General features: G+C 35.2%; 1 protein-coding gene across 2 annotated transcripts in view; it reads right to left on the minus strand.

Moving 5' to 3' along the window:
- The window catches only part of swm (Zinc finger protein swm), a 38,701-nt gene that overhangs the window by 8,096 nt on the left and 11,161 nt on the right, over positions 1-19,444 (minus strand). Inside the window, exons 5-16 of one of the 2 annotated variants that reach the window (XM_071585953.1) lie at positions 19,022-19,275; positions 17,772-18,110; positions 16,181-16,543; positions 15,666-15,743; positions 12,959-13,215; positions 11,682-11,876; positions 10,867-11,007; positions 8,806-8,982; positions 6,735-6,845; positions 6,398-6,478; positions 5,985-6,302; positions 2,706-2,953 (exon numbers count right to left, since the gene is read on the minus strand). In XM_071585953.1, the coding sequence (XP_071442054.1) occupies positions 2,706-2,953; positions 5,985-6,302; positions 6,398-6,478; positions 6,735-6,845; positions 8,806-8,982; positions 10,867-11,007; positions 11,682-11,876; positions 12,959-13,215; positions 15,666-15,743; positions 16,181-16,543; positions 17,772-18,110; positions 19,022-19,275 (2,562 nt within the window). The remainder of the gene's footprint in view (positions 1-2,705; positions 2,954-5,984; positions 6,303-6,397; positions 6,479-6,734; positions 6,846-8,805; positions 8,983-10,866; positions 11,008-11,681; positions 11,877-12,958; positions 13,216-15,665; positions 15,744-16,180; positions 16,544-17,771; positions 18,111-19,021; positions 19,276-19,444) is intronic. The other variant, XM_071585954.1, reaches the window with a different exon arrangement.

Genomic DNA, 19,444 nt, shown 5'->3' on the forward strand with positions numbered 1-19,444 from the left:
GAGGCAATTTTCTTCTCACAATGTAACATTTTATCAACACAGGACATACTATTTCATAAATTTATTTTAATTGTTTGACTTGTTTGATTCGAACAAAATCTAAACACAAAGGCACCAATCTGACTCAAACTTGGGAGTGTGTTTCCTCAAGAGATTCGAATACCTGGAAATAACTTCATTACTTCAATATGCACCAGTCGAACCACCTCTCAGACATGGTCACCTTTTTAAACTAACCTTGTCTGGTTTATTATGAAACTTCCCAAAAACATATTGTCATGGTGCATATGTGCACACTGGTTCCCTGATTTATGATACTAATCCATGCCATAGAGCCTACTGTTAATTGAATCTAAACATACAAATCGACAAATCACTAAGTGCTAAAAATAGCTAAGTACATATTTCACAATTACATAGTTAAAATTGTAACAGAACATAACTTGGCAGTAGTTGATATCATTCTTACCACATACTTAATTAGTTGATAATGGCACAAAAATATTTTACTATTTTACGACCAATAACAAGAAATATCTCAATGCCAAACCCACAAGCAACCTAGCAAAACTTTCTCTTGGCTAAGCATAGAGAAGCTTTCCTCTAATGTTCCTAGTCATCATCTATGACACATTGGAGTATGGCAGGCCAACTTTTCGTACCAGGCATACCTCTCTGCCCCTACCTAGAGATCACCTGATTCAAATTAATGTCATTCTTGAAATCCAACCAAATGAAATCTCAAGCTTTTATGATTAACAAATAGGAAATAGTTGAATTCCAACTTAAAAGTGATCATTACTTTTTGACTCAAAAGTAAAGGACTACTACAGGTGATACATTTTTGATTGATTCTTAAGTGGCATTTAAGCTTATACCTCTCCAACTCTCCTACCCTCTATAGACCCTCACTATCTTCCCCACCCCAAAATTTTTAAAAATTTAGATGTTCATAAAATTATCCACACATAAGAACAAGCACAAAATGACAAAATATAACCAGTGCAGATCAGAAAAGAGTAAAACTAAGTAATGAGGAGTATTATTGCTTAAAAGGAAATTATCTCAGAGTGATTTGTCTAAATCAGGGAATCAAAGTATGGAGCAGAAAATTCATTAACTATCTTCACAACCCTTTCATTTCCCTGAGCAAAAGTTCATTTTTAATAATTAACTTTCTGGAACAACAGTGGCAAGAAGAGAAAAGAAGAAAGCCTAACATAACTACCCTTATTCCAGTGTAACAGCCAATGGAGTTTCTTTATCTGTTTCACAAGCATACATTCCTTAGAATCAGGGAGCATTTCATTGGTAATGTAAAGAATTCCACTGATATTTAATCCTTTAATTAGGGAAATACAATAAAAACTTACTTGAAATGACCAATCAAAATGTCTCTATAAATATTAAAACACTCTCTTTAAATGATGAATTTAACTCACTGAATTAGTAATGAAAATTACTATTTTTGTCTCTCCAAATATGTTTTAATTACCCTGATTAGTTCTTCTGACGAGTTATTTAAAATAAGAGTTTGGAGCTTTAGAAGTTAAAATGTTTTTTAAACAAGTGTTTTCACTAGATCACATAGAGTAACCATTTCCTGCAGTACCAGAACAAACTCATCTCCATGAAGTTCCTCCGCAATTACGTCATAGACAACCAGTTCCCTCAATTCTTGGTGATCCTCTGCACCTAATTATTTCCCATGGTCATGGATTAGCTCCTTTACATCCGTATTGTCAGCCTCCAGTTGTAATAACTGGCCATAAGCCCAAAGTCAACTTTACAATTATATCCTAAGTTATCTTGTTAGAGTTGAGTGGCACTTGCACTAGTCATCACCACAGTGCTCATTGATAAGTAATACCATAATAAGATGCAACTATGATATTAAAACATAGATACACAACATTAACCAGTACTTGTACCACATACAGATTTTTTCTCAGGAATCACCATGAAAATTGAGGACATGGATATCTCAGTTTGGATGTCAAGGATGGGCTCAGATTCCTCTGATAACTCATTACTCCTTGAAAGACACCTGGGATCACAAGCCATTCTTCTTACTCCCCCTTGAGCTAATGGTGAGGTCATGAGGGAATACATATCCAAGTTCAAGGCCATTGAACATTCACTTTCATTCTCTAGCACCCCTATCATTCACTTAGAACCACTGCATACTTTCTTACACTGACATCCTGATGTCTTTTGAGAGGAAATAATTTTCCCACTCTTCTGTTATTTGATGTGTTAAACTTAAGAGCATGTAATATACTATGAAGGAGACACTACCACAAACCATGAGGGAAGATTTTAGACAGTGAGGATAATAAAATTGAAAAAGATCATCTCAACAACTGTTCCAAAAATATTACTTTCCTTCATTTTAGGGCTTGGGTCAGTGATGGCATTTCAAAGTTCACCGATTAATATCTGCAGTTAGATATTCATTCTCTTTTTTACCAAGTAATCATGGCTTAAAGTCCCACCCTTTAAATTTAGCATTAATAAACAAATTATCAACCATCTTGCTAGTCGATTTACTCAGTAGTTTAACTGACAAGGTGATACGTCATCACGATTTTTACTGTCCAAGTACTGAGTCTTTTTTTTTAACCTATATACTTCAAATTTCAATTTTTGGTGATGTGAACTTTGAAATGAGGCTTTACAGCACTTCATTCAAATCTTGAAATTACCTTCCCCTGAAGCCTCCTCGTGAAACAGCAACTCTAGAGCGAATACTTCCTCGCCCCCTCAAGCGCATTAGGCCAGTTCCCCGACGTATTCCAGGTACCAAACTTGTATGACTGCTTACTCCTAAGATCCCTAACGAATGTGCTTCCATTTTCAATTCTGCAACTTTACGCTGAAGCTCTGAAGTATCCCCACCCTCTTGTTGCCTTGTAAACAAATCCAGTTCAGCATCCAAAATTTCTTTTTGAGCCTAGAAGAACAAATCATATTAACATTGATTAGAAAATGTCATTGCCAAAACTTGCACACATTTCAAAATCTAAATTCTGAAATGAAAGCTGTCCACCAATCCACGATGCTAGATTTAAATTGGTAACAAATTTTACTTGTACTAATGATACCATTAAAATATTCTCAATAAAAATAAAACTAAAATATTCAATTCTTGAATTGATGAGTTGAAGTGCTGTTCTAGTTAACTCAGACATTGAACTGATCCATTGCTTTGCTTTGGTTAAACAGAAGCCCTGTGTTCACACAATTTCACTTTTATGATGTAAACGATCAAGTTCTCCTTAGGGCACACCTAAATACATTGCATGTGATACAATAGCACCAAGTTACCTATTTACAAATTTAGGTATAGTTTCCATTTGATAAAAATTGTATTTTTAACTACAGGAATGATAATCTGTGGCTAATATAAGGGTAATTAAGCTATATAAGCGATTTGAAATGGAATATCATCACACTAATTGAACAGACATCATAATGGCCACTTTTTTATTTCAATGTAAATTGCAACACCCATGTGTAACATTCACAGTTGCCTAGGCCAATGCATATATTTCAAATAATTAAGTAGACCATAAAATCTGTACCAAAAATGAATATGATAAGCACAGTTTTCAATACATTTGCATCTACAGGAATCTGTATTTCTTCCAGTCAGGCATTGACGTGGGAACATATTGCATTCAATTTGATAAGTACTATCCCTGTTCAATCAATTGACACTCATTGATACGCTATGATATTTTGTAGAATACTGGAGAAAAAGTTCATTCAGTCAATTTCTAATGGCACTAGAAATATGAATGAGTGTGAGGAGTATGGCACCAGCATATTCCTTCAGTCACACTTTGTTTACAAAGCAGTATGCTAGCATCCTGATGGGATGGAAGGTAGAATTGAGGTTGCACAGTTCAACAGCAAGTTTTGTGAAAAGTTTGGCGAAGCTAAAACCAAACTGGTTCATGGGAATTCACATGCCCATTCCAAGAAATAATTACACTGTACAGGCAAAAACAATATGGGGAAACATTTTAAATCATCAACCCAAAATGCAAGCTCCTTGACTTGCATTTCTTTTAATCAACTCCACTTTATGACGCAGTGTTACTACTGAAACTATAAAAGTAAATTCCTCAGTAGGTAGTTCAAGAAAATTGTTGTGAAATGTGATTTTTTGTCTCAGGCAAACAGTAATTTGCAATTTCCTTGCCCTGGTAGCAGTAGGATAACATCCTCGGCTACCAACCCAGAGGTAGAAGGTTTAATACCAGTCTACATGGGTTTTCATCCATCAAGGGCTAGGATGTTTGCAATTGTCTTTTAAGTATGTAGCATAAGGGTAAGATGAAGTAAGAGACTATGAAGTCTCAATCTCACCCTGATGAAAGTCATTGAATAAATAAATACAAATAATTTTTTCATTCTTAAAAATCAATTTTTCCTCATATGGCTGAAAAGGTCATTTTGAAAGACACTTTCTTTTAAAGTACATATTTGCTGAATGATTCAAATCAAAACAATTCATACTCAGTCATTAATCAGGGACTTCCAGAACATATTATTACAGATTTTAATACTATATTTCCCATTTAGCTAGAATTAAAATGATTGCAAAGTTATTGTTGAGTAGAAGAGGTAGCGAAATGTAAAACTTTTAAAACACGGTAAACTTGTGATTTTTCATGCCTTTGAATTCACCTCGAAGCATGGATAACCAAAAAGCACATAAAATATGAAAGGATCCATGCTGCTACTGGGAATTCCTGTTGCATAGGCTGATTGTTAGACAATTGTTTCGCCCCTAGTCCTGAAGGCGTCTCCAGGTTGAAGTGATCTGCGTTGCAATTTGGCCCCTATATATAGGAGACATTGGCTGGCCCAGAGTGCTCTGATTAGTTCTTTCTTGGTGGTGTATAGGAATCACTCTTTCCCACATGGATGTCAGGGTGTCAGGCTGTCGTAACTGTTTCTTGTCTGTTTTACAGACATGAAACAGTCCAGACTTTTGGCAATTGCCAAATATACATGATCGGAAACTGAGCACATGACTGAGTTCAACCATGCAAAAGTACTGGCAAGAGAGAAGCATTATTTTGCATGACTCATAAGAGAAGCGGTAGAAATAATGAAAAATCCTCATAATTTCAACCATGAGGACAGCTTAAAACCCTGACATCCACGTGGAAAAGAGGGATTCCTATTTGCAGCCAAGAAAGATCGCAATCTGCGTCGCAATTTGGCCACTATATATAGCAGAAAAATTGTGACGCAGATCACTTAGACCTGAAGATGCCTCCAGGACTATGGTTGAAACAGTTGTCTAGCAATCAACCTACATGACAGTAATTCCCGGAAGCAGCATGGATCCTTCATCAGACAGACGTTGCAGAAGCCTTAAAGAGTAACAGAAAATATGGCTACGATGTAAATGGATACAAATGGGAACTCTCCTTTTGCATTCCTTGTGACTAATTTGGTTTTTTGTTTTCCAGTCATTTTCACAATGGTGGAATTATAGTTTTACAAGAACTAAGGACTATCACAAGGTGATTAGCAGAATGAATGTATTTCCTTCAGAAGGGTTTATCAATCACATGGCCATTAAAAAAATGATTGGATGAAGAACAAAAAATGAAAAGGGAACGCTGATAAATTTTATTAAAATTTGGAGGTGCTAGAAATAGAGAAGAGCACAGGAAATCCTCACAAGGATTATCAAGAGTTTACTGCAAATAAATCAGCAGCTGCTACACCTATATTGTTATTTTTACTGTGTTAAACATAGTATGCTATGTTTGGTGGATCATGGTATAATCATAATTTAATAAAAAATAAATACTGGAACAATAACAATATTATATTTTTTCTTATTTTACCAACTCCCCATACCATTATATATTTGTTTATAATGTGACTATTATCTGAAAAAACTACTGTTCAGTTTTTCTACAACAAACAACAGCAAAATACGAGCAATCAATAGTTACCTCTTCCTTTGTTTTGCGATTCTGAGATGGAGCGACATTATTAGAGTTGGCAGGTGGGCCACCCGCAGACAGATCTTTCCTAGTGGCTTCAATGCTTTCCTGGAGGGACTTCACAGTTTTAAGGATGGCTTCCCTTTCTCCGGGCCTAAGGAGCCCAGCAACTGTGGCATTGGCACTGTTGGCTGCAGGACCAGTTAATGACGCTGCAGCTATATTACCCTTCTCAAGTTTTTCGATGAGTATCTTTTGCTGGGCAAGCTGCTTTTCCACTAACTCTTGCTTACGTTTACGCAGGTTTGCATTCATTTTTAAAGCCTCCTATTAAAAAAAAGTCAATCATCATATTTCATTTTCAAGCTACCATAAACTCATGGCTATTAGATATCCCATCCATTAATACTGAAAACACAAACCTTTCTGTTCTCTTCTTGTTTCTTTTTCCAAGCCTCCTTGGCCGCTAGTATTTCTTGAGATTTTTTTATCGCTGCAGCAACCTACAGGCATAACATTACAAATATGAGAGACAACAAAAGGAAATTGAATTAAAAAATGAATTCAAATATTAAAATAAGTGGAAATGCCATCCACTTCATTTTGTATTATTTAATCATTAGAAAAGGAAATTCTCAGTGCTATTTCTATCGGACAAACATAAATGTGATCTTACAGCAACAGTAATTTATGCATGGTCAATGTTAGCTCTAATATCAACTAAAATTTTATGACTACATAAATTGAATAAATCATAACCTGTGCCTTTGCATTTTCTTGGGCAACTGAAACAACGACAACTTCTGCAGGCTTTTTTAGGGCTGTAGGGATGTAGACAGTCTTAGTTAAGTTGTTTCCGGACATTATTACCTAGAAAAGAAAAAATAAATTCCATCCCTTAGCATTAGCAAAAAACTATTAAAGTGTGAAACACATTAAAATTACTTATGCATGCTAATCTACACCAATAATATTGCATGCATAAAGCACTACACTGACAACCACTGGCTTATTATATTGTGTAAAAAGGTTTACAGCAACTAGAAGACATATAGATCAAAACATGACACTCTTTATACAATCTGAAACCTTAGTCAATAAAAGCTTTTTCTATCGAGTACCTAAATATATTGGAAAAAAGTATAAGGATTTTAAAAATGGACAAAGAAAGAATCATTATTCATTTAAACATGATTTCATCTGTTAAAGCTTTTGATTCCTCATGGCAAGGTATGGTACTCATTTAAAAATTATTTTAACATCAATGAAATTCACTGAATAAAAGATTTGGCTTTGGAACTGAACTGAGGAACTACTGTACTTTTTCTGATTAATCGACAGAGAAATGTTAACAATACATAAAGCCATTTTCTTGGTCAGTCTAACTATATGCCATCTATACACACAGATCTTTAAAAGAAACAGATGGCAACAAGGCTTGTTGGCTATTAAATAACAAACAAAGCAATGCACAAAAAGAATTCAAATAGGAAAATGAGCATCAATGAAGGAAGGGCCTTAATTTAATAGAAATTAGTAACAAAAGAATTGTAGTTATAATAGATACTTTTAATATGCTCCTCATATTTAACTACAATTAATAATAGTACAGGCAGAATCATATATCAACACTTCTACATGTCTTATTAATATTGGAGAACCAAAATTCACTGACTATATAACATAATTCACAATGAATCACCATTTATTAACTAAGTGAAAGCCTGCATAATCAACTGGACATCCATGATATGCATTTCCTGAATATTACTGCAAATGTTTATTGAAAGAATGAATAAGGACATTTTTTAGCTTGTTTTGATGAAAATTAACAAAATACCCAAAATCTCAAGTAAAAAATTTATATCAGACGATTCCAATTCCATCAAAATATATTTTGGTGCACAAGGATTCAAATGAATAATGCTTTGTCAAATATTCTATTTTTAAAGGTGAAATTTCGATATTTTTCACTTTCGTCAGGATACTTTATTAGATTTTAAAGCTACCAGTATTCAAATTCCAAGAAACTGCAGGAGATGCCGTAACAGTAACTTCTAACGCAGTCATCCGCTAATATGCATTTCAATGCAATCCCGGTCAAAGCAAATGATTTTTACACTCTGAAATCGTTGCTACCAATATTCATTTTATCAATCAACTATTTGCAGCAGGCAATTATTAAATCACATTTTTTGCAAGGAAATAAGTTTGTTAAGTTTATATATTTTTACTCCTTAGATATGTCCTAATAGCATTCACTCCAAAGAAATTATTTTAATCCAACATCGGACAGAAAAATTAGTCATGCATGTGTTTAACTGGAATCCCCAATTAACTCATAGAAAATATCTTTTTCCTGAGTATACCTTATGATTTGTAGTGCAAAGATTTATACGAGACAATGTTTTTGCATTCAATAAATCACTTTCTGGAAAAAATTAGAGACAGCAAATATAATGAAACAGAGTAAAATTAAAAATAAAGACACCTCTAAGAAAGAAAATACAATGTTCGTGCAGAAATGGAATGACGTTATATTTTATTCAGAATGGACAGAGATCCCTGGAGCAATGAAAATAAGACAGTATGATTACAACTAATGATGACTTGATACGTTCAAGCAAATAAATCAACAGATGCATTGCATGTGAGAAAAACTCTACCACTTTTATTAAATATTTAGAAAAGGAAAGCTTGCATGAGTGATGAAGAGAGCCATTAAAGTCTTATAAAGTTAGAAATAAAAATATTTGAGCACAGCTTTATAGCAAAGTAACAGAAGAGGCTGAGAGCTAAGCTCGTATTGCACGAGCCACCACAGACTCACTTTCTCATTCTCCAGTGGGGGAGGGAGCGAGAGAGCAGTGGGAGGGGCAGAAGGGACAAGGGGGGTGGCTTTCGGCTGCAGCACGTTCAGGACCTTGGTCGAGTTGGGCATCATCATCACTGAGCCCAGCCGCTCCTTCACAGAGGGCCTAGGGGGAGGGACGTTCTCTTGCTTGCCCTTGTGAGAGAGGGTTATGTCCAGGTGGTTTTGGGGAGGGAAGCATCAATGGAAGGGACAAGGTGGAGGGCATGGGTGGGGAAAGGGTGGCAAAGAAGAAGAGACACATTTCGTGAGCCACCAAGATGAGCCACACAGCCGTGTCACCCTCATAGGGTTTTTCTTTTTAACATTATCACCTTGCACAAGAAACACACAAAACCTCTGAATCAGCAAAACAAAGTAAATTTTAAATTCAAACCAAAGTTAAGATTAATGTGACTCGAATGGTCGAAGGCAATTCATGTTTTTGTTCAAATTTAAATTGTTACAGCCTCTTATTTTATTACCATTAATTTTATCTATTTAGGCTACAGACATCCCATTCCATTATTGACAAACACAGTTTAACAGTTACTATTTGACAAAACGTCCATCATGATTTTAGCAGTAATATCTAATAAACCCATTTATAAAATCTTTTAATACTCTTTATTTCAACATGATACAGGCATATTAATGCTTTTCCCAAATCAAAACATCAATTTCAAAAGAAACTTTGTAATGCAGTAGCAGGAATATGAAATTACAATGTGTTTCTTCTAATATAAATAAATATAGTTATATACTATGCAATTTATCTTTGGTGATTCCAAAAAAGTGTTTGTTTTCAAGTCCCCAGATCAGTCTCAAAATAGCTTTGAATTGGAACAATGTAAAAAAAATATCGTCTGGAGAATTATTAGAATCTAAAATGTCATTTCAATGAAATTAAATAGTCATATCCAAATCCTATTTTTTTCATCTAATCTCAAATCCTGAACCCTTCCTTTTTATATTAAACTTCCATTAAAGAGCATTACTACTTCACCAAGTGAATTTGAACCCAAATTCAATTATCAATACTTTAAATAATAATATTTCAACACCAATAGTAATTTTATTCCTTTTGTCCAATTCAAATTAACATTTTAAAGTGTGTTCAAAAATGACTTGGGTTGTCGAATTTTAAATCATTATTAAATCAATTGCTGCATGTATTCTTAACTCGTTTACTCATTTTTACCAGCAATGACTATATTTTTCTCAGCATCTTTTCACAGAAATCTTAAAATGACAAGTTAGGTACGGAAACCCAAATTATGTCTCCATAGGTGGAAATCAATTAGTTATGCATATTCATCTTAAATAACTTTTTGAGAGAGTCTTCCCTCAAGTGCTCAATGCCGACAACAGAATTTTCATCCTATCAGAGTTGCGCAAGCCAATTTTTTCTTTCTCCAAGTCGGCATGGCCTTGATGCATATCAAAATGCTATTAAAAAATCAGAATTAGCCACAAATTTTGATTTTTCAGATTAACATTTGACATTACTACATTGCTTTAGTAGTTGAATTGCCAAACTTGCACGCGCCAAATCATACATTCCAAATCAATACCTTTAAATAAGAAAACAGAGTGACTTTCCAGCTTGAACAGAGAGTTAACTATTTTACTTATCAGCACAAAATAATGTGGTCTATAAACATCAAGACTAATAAAATCAAGACAACATATTGAGAGGACTCAACATACATTGGAATTTGTGGCACAATCAGAAGAAGATATGCATCAAGAGCAACACAGTATAATACTTTCATCAAACATTTCCTAACTCAATGGTGAATATTACCGTACCATATGAGGTTTTAGTATACGAAGATCACCTAACCACCATAGTGTAAATTTTGATTTTGGGACAAATGATTGGACATTTTGATTCTGGCTCCATAAATCAGGAACCAAAGAACAGAACCATCCCATCACTAATTGTAGAGTAATGAGCTACACAGGTAATTTGTAAATTTATAAGGAAATAGCAAAACACATTGGAGAAAATAGCCTGGATGATATCAATATACATACCTCATTGTTTTTCTTATTGTGCCAAAAGACTTTGATGAACCTGTTATTCAAAACAGCTTCAGTACTTCTGTAAGCTGCATTGGCTTCGGCATGGCTACTGAATGTTATCAATGCTGCTTCAGGATCACCCTCGTAGCTCACCTGATTAAGATTTTGATTTGAACAAATATTAAAACAGAAATAAAATTTAATCTTCACAACATGTGAATGTTGAGACAGAAATACTTTCTTAAATAGCCTTTATCAATCATCTACATTAACGGTGGGCAATATATCACTTCTGCCCCCACTGCACTCAGTTTAACTAGTGCGCAAAGAGCAAGTGAGTAAACTCTTACAGAAATTAAATTCTACTTTTCTCTCAAACTTTACAATATAATTTTATTTTCCTTCACTCCCTTGTTTCTGTTCTCACCATTTCCTCCCTTTTGCCAATCCCCCGAGTTCACACTAATAATTTACCCTCCCCATATGGGGAAACAAATTCATGAATTGAAGTTCGAACAGAACTGATTATAAATAAGAAGAAAAACACCCTGACAAAATGTTAAAAGCATACTTTGTCAGAAAAACAGTACCATGATAGGTGCAATGTAGAATTTCATGATCTGAACACATAATGTAAATAGACTGTTACTGTGTTTCAGATTATAGCCATGAGAATATACTCCTTTTATGTAACTTTTCCACTGTATTTATTAGGCAAATTCATAATAGCTGAGAAAAAATATTCACAAGACATCTGATTCAGTTGGTTGCAAATATACAAACGTAAAATTTACAATCAACGTAATAATAATAAAATCAATCCTCACCTGGATATTGACAATCTTTCCAAACTTGGCAAAATGATTGTTTAGGTGTGTAATATTGTTGAGTCCGCGAGGCACCTTTTTCAACTCTAAGGAACAATTGTTCGGGTTGTTTTTGCGGGGTCCAAGTCTACTGTAGTCAAAACCAGTTTTCTTCTTTGCAGAGCCAACGTCACATTCCAATTCAATTTCTGTTTCCTAAAAGGTGCAAACAGAAGTAAAGAGGTTACTAGTAGACAGGAATATACATCATAACCTTCAAACGTTTGCATGCATGAAGGTGATACATGAACATGAATTTTGATAAGACAATCACCAAGGTACAGTTAGGCACAATTACTGAACATTTTACAGCCAATAGGCTTCAACCGAAGGGATAGATAAATCATCCAAAACTCTGTACATATCTCAGACTTCACATATGAGGATAGTGAACGATAGAATGGCCAGTATTAGTCTTCATTTTGGGGTGAGATCGAGACCATGGAGTCTCTCCTACCACCTAACCCCATACCCCAAATGGGGTAAGACAAGGCTGTCCCTTATCAATTGTGCTTTCCAGATATATGTTGAGGAAATAGAAAGAGAGGCATGGGATGGCCTGTAGACAGGAGTGAAAGTTAGTTAGGAGCTTATCAAATCAGTTAGATTAACAGATGATCAAGCTTTAGTTAGTAGTCAACCAAAGATTGACGATTATTGCTCTACACATTACACAATCAGTGTAATAGATAAGTGATGAGAATGAATCATAAGTAAACAAAAGAAATGAGGTTTTCAAGAAATAAGAAGTTAGTAAAATAAACATTAAAGTTGAAGGGCAAATTAGAACAGAGCACAGTTTGGAAATGTTTTAGGTGACCAAATTAGTAACAGCATTAAAAGAATTGTGTTAGGCAAAAATGCTACCATTATATCACGATTGACATGTGCATACTAAGGCAAAAACTTACGACAATTATATAGACATGAAAATTCAATAAAAAATTAAAGAATTATGACTAGAAAATTCAAGTAAAAATCAATAGGATTGACCTTTTTTACTCATTTCCAAGTAACAGTCTTCAGGAGAATTGGCACACATTTGAGATATCATACAATGAGTGTTAAAATTACAAAATTTTTTCATTACGTCCAGCTTTGACGTAAGAGTAAAAGTATTTTTTGTAATACATTCAACACAATTTCTCTTTGAAACTGAAGGCAATAGCAAAAGAATCCATGCCTATGAAAAATTAATTAAAAATTTGCAATACGTATTAAAATTAATGTATTCGTACCTCAAGTGCAGTCAGATATGGCCCATTGTTGTCCAATCGTGGCCTCTTGTAATTTGTGAAGCTGGGCTGAGGTGGATCAGATATGGCATGTTTGTGAGGCTGCAGAAGATGGGCATTGTCAGAAACAGGAACACTGATCAACTCCCTCTGTGGCATGTGCTGTTGTTGCCCACTGCTGGCATTACTTGCCAGATTTCCACCTCCACTACCATAATTAGCCTGTCTTGGTACAGTGTGTCGCATTCCTCCTCTCATCCCTGAAGAGACATGAAACAATTAAACAATTCCAACATTAATAAGTATATTTACGTATTAACTCACAGAAAAAGGTGATGATCACACAATCTGATATTTTGAAGCACTTAAATATAAAATAGCATGCATTTGGTAGGAGACAACATGTCATCTAACTTTTATGAACCTTTTTTGTAAGTAAACTATGATCGGTGTGCTGAGATAGGAGCATCTATTTTTACATTTAGCATTACAAATTCTAAAATTCTCATCTATACAAGGGTTGCTATTTATATTTTCAGCCTAATAAAGGAAAGACAGTAATTTATTGTTGAAAATGGCTTTATTGTTTTTTGAAGTATTCTCCATGACAATCGATACACTTTTGCATGCGCTTGAACTGAATTACATTTGGTTCGTTACGAATTTTCGTACCATTGTTTCCACTCCGATTGAGGTATCTCCAAAACATGGTTTTGGAATGCATCCACGGCTTCTTCAGGCACCGAAAAACGTTGGCCATACAATTTTTCTTAATAAACGGGAGTAAAAAGAAGTCATTTGGTGCTAAATCATGGCTGTATGGAGGATGACCCATTAATTCGACGTTTTGGTCAGCCAAACAGGTAGTTGTTTCAGCCAACCTGTGAGAGCTTGCATTTTCATGATGAAGAATGATCCTTCGTTGCCGCTTCTTTTTCCACATTTCAACAAGCACTTTTGGCACACAAATGCTTGTGTACCCTTCAGAATCCACAGTTCTATGTTGTTCTAACAGTACAGTTGCCACATGTCCAGTTATTCCAAAGAAACAGGCGATCATTTGCCTCCATGTGCTTCGTGCACGAATCACTTTTGTCAGATTTGGCTCGTCTTGGAAGACCCATTCAGTGGATCGCTGTTTTGTTTCAGGCTCATTCACATAGATCCAAGATTCGTCACCTGCGTAGATGTTATACACAGCTTTTGATGCATCACAATTGCATTTCTTGAGCATTTCTTGGCACCAATTGACAAGGGCATCTTTTTGAGCTTTTGTCAAATTATGCGGGATCCAATGCAAACAAATTTTTTTCACAGCTAAATGTACATGCAATATCTTATTGATGCTCGTCATACTAATCCCAAAGGATGCCTCAATCTCACAAGAAGTCACATGACGATCTTCCTGTACTAGTTCTTGCACAGCATCAATGTTTTCTGGCACAACAACTGATTTCGGATGACCTTCACGACTTTTGTCACTGAACAAACGGCAGCCATGATGGAGTTCGTTATAACAGCGTTAAACAGGGGCAAAGGATGGGGTTTCATTGCCAAAAGTGGAAGTAAGTTGATCGATGCACACTGTCTTGATAATCCACGTTGAAATTCATAAAAAAACATCGCATGAAAGTGTTCACGAGTTAACTCCATTTTTTTGCTCAGACAAAATTTCAGAGTCATTGTAAACAACACAAGTTATGATCAAACGACAATAGTGCCAAAATCACTTAGTGTTGTCAAGGCTCAAAATATAAATAGCAATCCTCGTATTGTGCCCCTAATTTAGAAGGGCTTCTAGTCGGTAAATGTGTACATAATTGAAATACAATGTATCTCAATGACCTAACTGTCCTTATAATTAGGTATAAATTTACACTCAAAAAGTTTCCCACAGTTTTTTTCTTGAATACTAACAAATATTATTATCCTGACTTCAAACAACATAAATCAATTAGGAATCCATTTTTTAATAAAATCAAAATTTACAATAACAAAATTTCATATTTTTTAAACAAATATTCATCTAAAATGTGTTATCATTGGCCAATATTTAAGTCTTGTTTTTTAGTAATAATCAGTTATATATTAATCAGTATGACTACTGTTTAGATAACTAACTATATCTACATAATCACAATTATGATTTTTTTCTTCTAGCATATATTAAAATGATTTCTCAAATATTTCCAGTATATCATATGAAATTGCTGACAAAAAATTGCCTCATCTATCTTAAGGCATCCAAAATGGTTTTTGTGCTTTCTTTGCACCAAATGGCTTTACATTTTTCCATTTCCTTGCTATTCTTCTTTGTGTGTGTCACCTTGGGTCAAGCATGTTTAGTAAAAGTTAATTAATTCTGGTGTATCACTGATGTTTTGCTATACTAGAGGAAATATCTTATGCAATGCATGCATCCTAATTTTTGCAACAATATTTTTGGAAAAAATGCACCAATTACAAGCATGAATATGGTAATGGGAAATATAGTAAAATTTCGATTCAAAACAACATATTTCCCACAATGACTCAATAAAAGAAGCTAATTCTATCATAATTCAAACTGAAACATAATATGAGCAAGAAGTTTGAAATTAACATTTTTGCAGCAATTAACAGTCATAATATACGACTTAGGTGGCCATAATACAATGAATAGGACTAAAACTTTCATCTGTTCTCTTTAGTTTTTGCCAAGCAAACTTACCAGGTGGTGGACCCCTGAAATGAGGTCTTCCCCAACTCACTCTTGGTTCCATGCTAGGAGCATCAGGATTGTATTCCGCTAATGAATGAAAAAAAATGGCATTATACTAAATATACTATTAAAATGTTTTCCCCAGGCCTCTAATTCACATCAAAGTTGATCATCAATATTTTTCCCAGGTTTCGACAAAACATATATTAGAAGTTTTACTTTATGTTAGACAATAATAAACCAAATCATACTTGATTATTTGGAGATATGACTCAGTGGCCCTAACAAAAGTGGGTTTTTAATTATTTTTTTGAACATTCAACCGCAATACACCCGTAAAAATAACTTGGAATGGAATAGTGGAAGTAGATGAAAGTTTTGAGAGTAAGCATAAAAAGTGAAATAGAAATAATGGGGTGCTAACTTTGCTAATACATAGGAATTTATGAACACTTGTACAATTCATGGCAAAGGTATATCTGAGGCAACCAAGAATACAGTGGAAATGCAACAAAAACACTCACCCATATTCCCACGTGGATGAGACAAGCCTCCAACAGGATGGTGGGCCTGGTGGTGATGGAGGTGAGGTCGACCTACATGTGGTCCCATCATCCCCCTTGGATGGTGTGGCCCTGTGACTACTTGTGGTGGTGGTGGAGGATGACTCAAGGACGCGCCAACCACCACAGGTGGAGGTGGGGGAGGAGGGGGTGGAGGGTGGGGTGGGGTGTTTGGCGGTAGGGGTGGTGGATGCTGAGTTGGGACTCGGGCAGTGCCTGCTCCTCCATATGCCAGCACCCGACTGAGGGCAACATTCTCCAAGACTACTGGATCATTGCCATGGTCGTATGGGCAGAGATCCCCTCTCATGCAATAGCCTTTCTCTGCAACAGATTTTTTAAGAAGGAACAATTAGAAAATCAACAAAATAAGAAAATGGTCATGTATTTGAACAATCTATCTCTGCTCATTAGACACAGAAAGTGTGATAATCACATATGGAAAATGGACTTTTTACGAATTGCTAAATCTCTTTTGCACTCATCTATTAGTGTATAAGTGTCTCTCATAATTTGACCTGCACATGAAAATATCCAAATCAGATATTTTTGCTTCCTGTATATTACTAAATTTAAAGAAGAAGTGGGAAACGCAGCAATTAAAGGTTAAGTGGAATCCCTGCTAGAGTTCATCCCAATGTGATAGTTCTCCAGTGCAAAAACCATTTTCCTACACTAGAATTTTAACCCATATTCCCTGAGTTCTAGGGAAAAGCTCTTGTCAGTTTAACTACATAAATACCTTGGCACTGAAAATCTTTATTGGGCTTAAAAAGTAGATGTTCTGTAGAATAACTATCAGTAGAATGTCATGAAGCAGTCATAGTTGTGTAACTTGTCATCAAGCCTTGCAGGAGTGGCATTAACATAGGGTATTTAGTAGAGTGGATAGCAGAAGTGATTACTATTACTTCTCTTGTTTTCTGAGATTTTACCATAGAGTTCAACAATGAAATGGGGACACAAATTCAATAACCAGAGAAATATGAGAGCTAATTTAAGTCAACTCTTAGCAATTAGTTTAGTTTATGTTTCAATGACATAGATTTCACTCATTTTTGTTTGCTTTTTTTGCCCACTCTCCTACTACATTTGTACATAATTATGCATGTGGTGTAACAAAAAGTGAACTTAAAATGAGGAAAATAGGAAAATTGTGGAACGTTTAAGAAAAACAAAACAGAACACACACCACAAAGTATGATCAAAGACATTAACATCAATTTAACTAGTTTGACTTTATGGTAACTGAGTAATGGCTATGCTGTTGAAATGGTATTTCATTAAACATTCTCATGATTTCCACATAAGTTCATGTACACATGCACTCTTATACAAAACTGTGCCATTCCATTGGGGTGCCCACATCGAGGCATGAATTACGCAAGCTGCATCTCACAAATTTTTGGTGTGGGTCAATGGAAATGAATTACCCAAAAACTTAAAATAAAGAAAATTTGATAAATAATTACTGAATGTGGTCCTCCGCTTAGAAAGAACAATAACTACGAGACATCAAAACTTAAAAAAGTTCATGAACTACATGGCTCACCATCAAAGTCTCTGCATCTCCTCTTTGGCAGGTAATCAGGTGCCCCAATTCCATCCACTCCAATAGGTGGCACAGATGCCGCCTGCTGTGGAGTTGTGACACCTGGAACAGCCGACCCTGTCGGCCCAGGGGGTACACCAGTCTGTGATGGGGTCACCACAGGCACCACTGATGCCACAGCAGTTGGCACCACACCTGGTGGGGGCGGTGCTGCACTGACCACACTTTGAATACTCTGAGAAGTGGTTGTTAAGCGCATGTCTACATCTCCATGGTTACTGTCTTGAGTTGGAGTACCAGCACCCGAGAGAGGCTCTTTTTTTGCATCCCTCAAGTGTTCTGCAAAATAAAAAAAATGAAACACTCATGCAGGTTGCAATTGACATAGAAAGTAGGTTGGTGTTAGAAAAATGCTTCACATACATACAGAGCAGATCCTAGCTATGTATGTAACTAGTCATGTAAATATTTGAGCAAAATCTAAAAGTAGTCGCATTAATGAGAAACTTGAATTTTTTTTAAGTATAGTGAGGAAAAAGGATGAGAAACAAAAAAAAACAACCAAATATGGAAATATAATCATACTTACACTATCCAGCCAATTGTAACATACATATGATACAAATTGGATATTTTAGTTTCTATTGCTATTTTCATTCCTGCTATATTTTTTGTCTTTAACAAATTCAAAGGACATTAGTTAAAAATGGTTACTTCAATGAATTTAGAATGACCTTTTCCTATTGTAAATTTTGTAGGTTTCTTAATATATTGTCATACAGAAGGAATTTTTAATTGCCAGACAACTAAATTCCCAGATTTTCCTTGGTGATATCACTGGAATTCCTTATATTTTCTGCTAAACTTCGAATTTTTTTATGAATTACCAGTTTTCTATGCTTGATACCCACCATGGGTAAATCCAAAATGGGCATATTTTCATATTTACCAACTGTTACCACAAAATATTGTTTCTTTTGAAATATCAATAAAAAAGATACATAATGCCCAAAGCAACACAATCATTTTGTCTGGGAGCACATTTTCAATGGTGAGCTATGTTACTGGTTACTCGTGCATTTATTGAACTTAATGCACTCAAGATTTTAAAAATACCATTAAAAAAATTAATGACCTGAGATTATCTACACATTTTTTTAAAGAATAGGACCTTAATATTATACCTTAATTTTACATTAGAAATAAGAGTCCACAATAAGATGAAACAGAGAGCAAAACTGGGAAATTACCTGGTGAATGGCTCCGGGACCGTGACCTATTGTGGGGTCCTTGGGGTGTAGGTGTGTGAGATCTTGATCTAGGACTCATAGAGGAGCCCTTCACGTTGAGGTGAGACTGAGCAGGGGAAGAACTACGACTGCGGTAGCCACCACCTCGACCACTTCCACCACTAGTTCTGGTGTGCCCGTGCCTTGGTGATCGTGAGCTTGACCTTGAACCACCATCACCACGGCGAGGTGATTTGGAGCGTGACCAGCTTGATCTAATTTTATTGAAGAAAAAATCAACACATCATAATTTTAAGTCTCACATTACATTATGAACCCTCCCAATGAAAACACAGCATTTCTGCATCAATCTTATAAGCATATATACATTGCTTTGGTATGAAGAGCATTAATACTTAAATGCTAACAATCAAAAAAAGGAGT

Source organism: Hetaerina americana, unplaced genomic scaffold, assembly GCF_022747635.1.
Source record: "Hetaerina americana unplaced genomic scaffold, ioHetAmer1.1.p SCAF_2, whole genome shotgun sequence".
Classification (NCBI taxonomy): domain Eukaryota; kingdom Metazoa; phylum Arthropoda; class Insecta; order Odonata; family Calopterygidae; genus Hetaerina; species Hetaerina americana.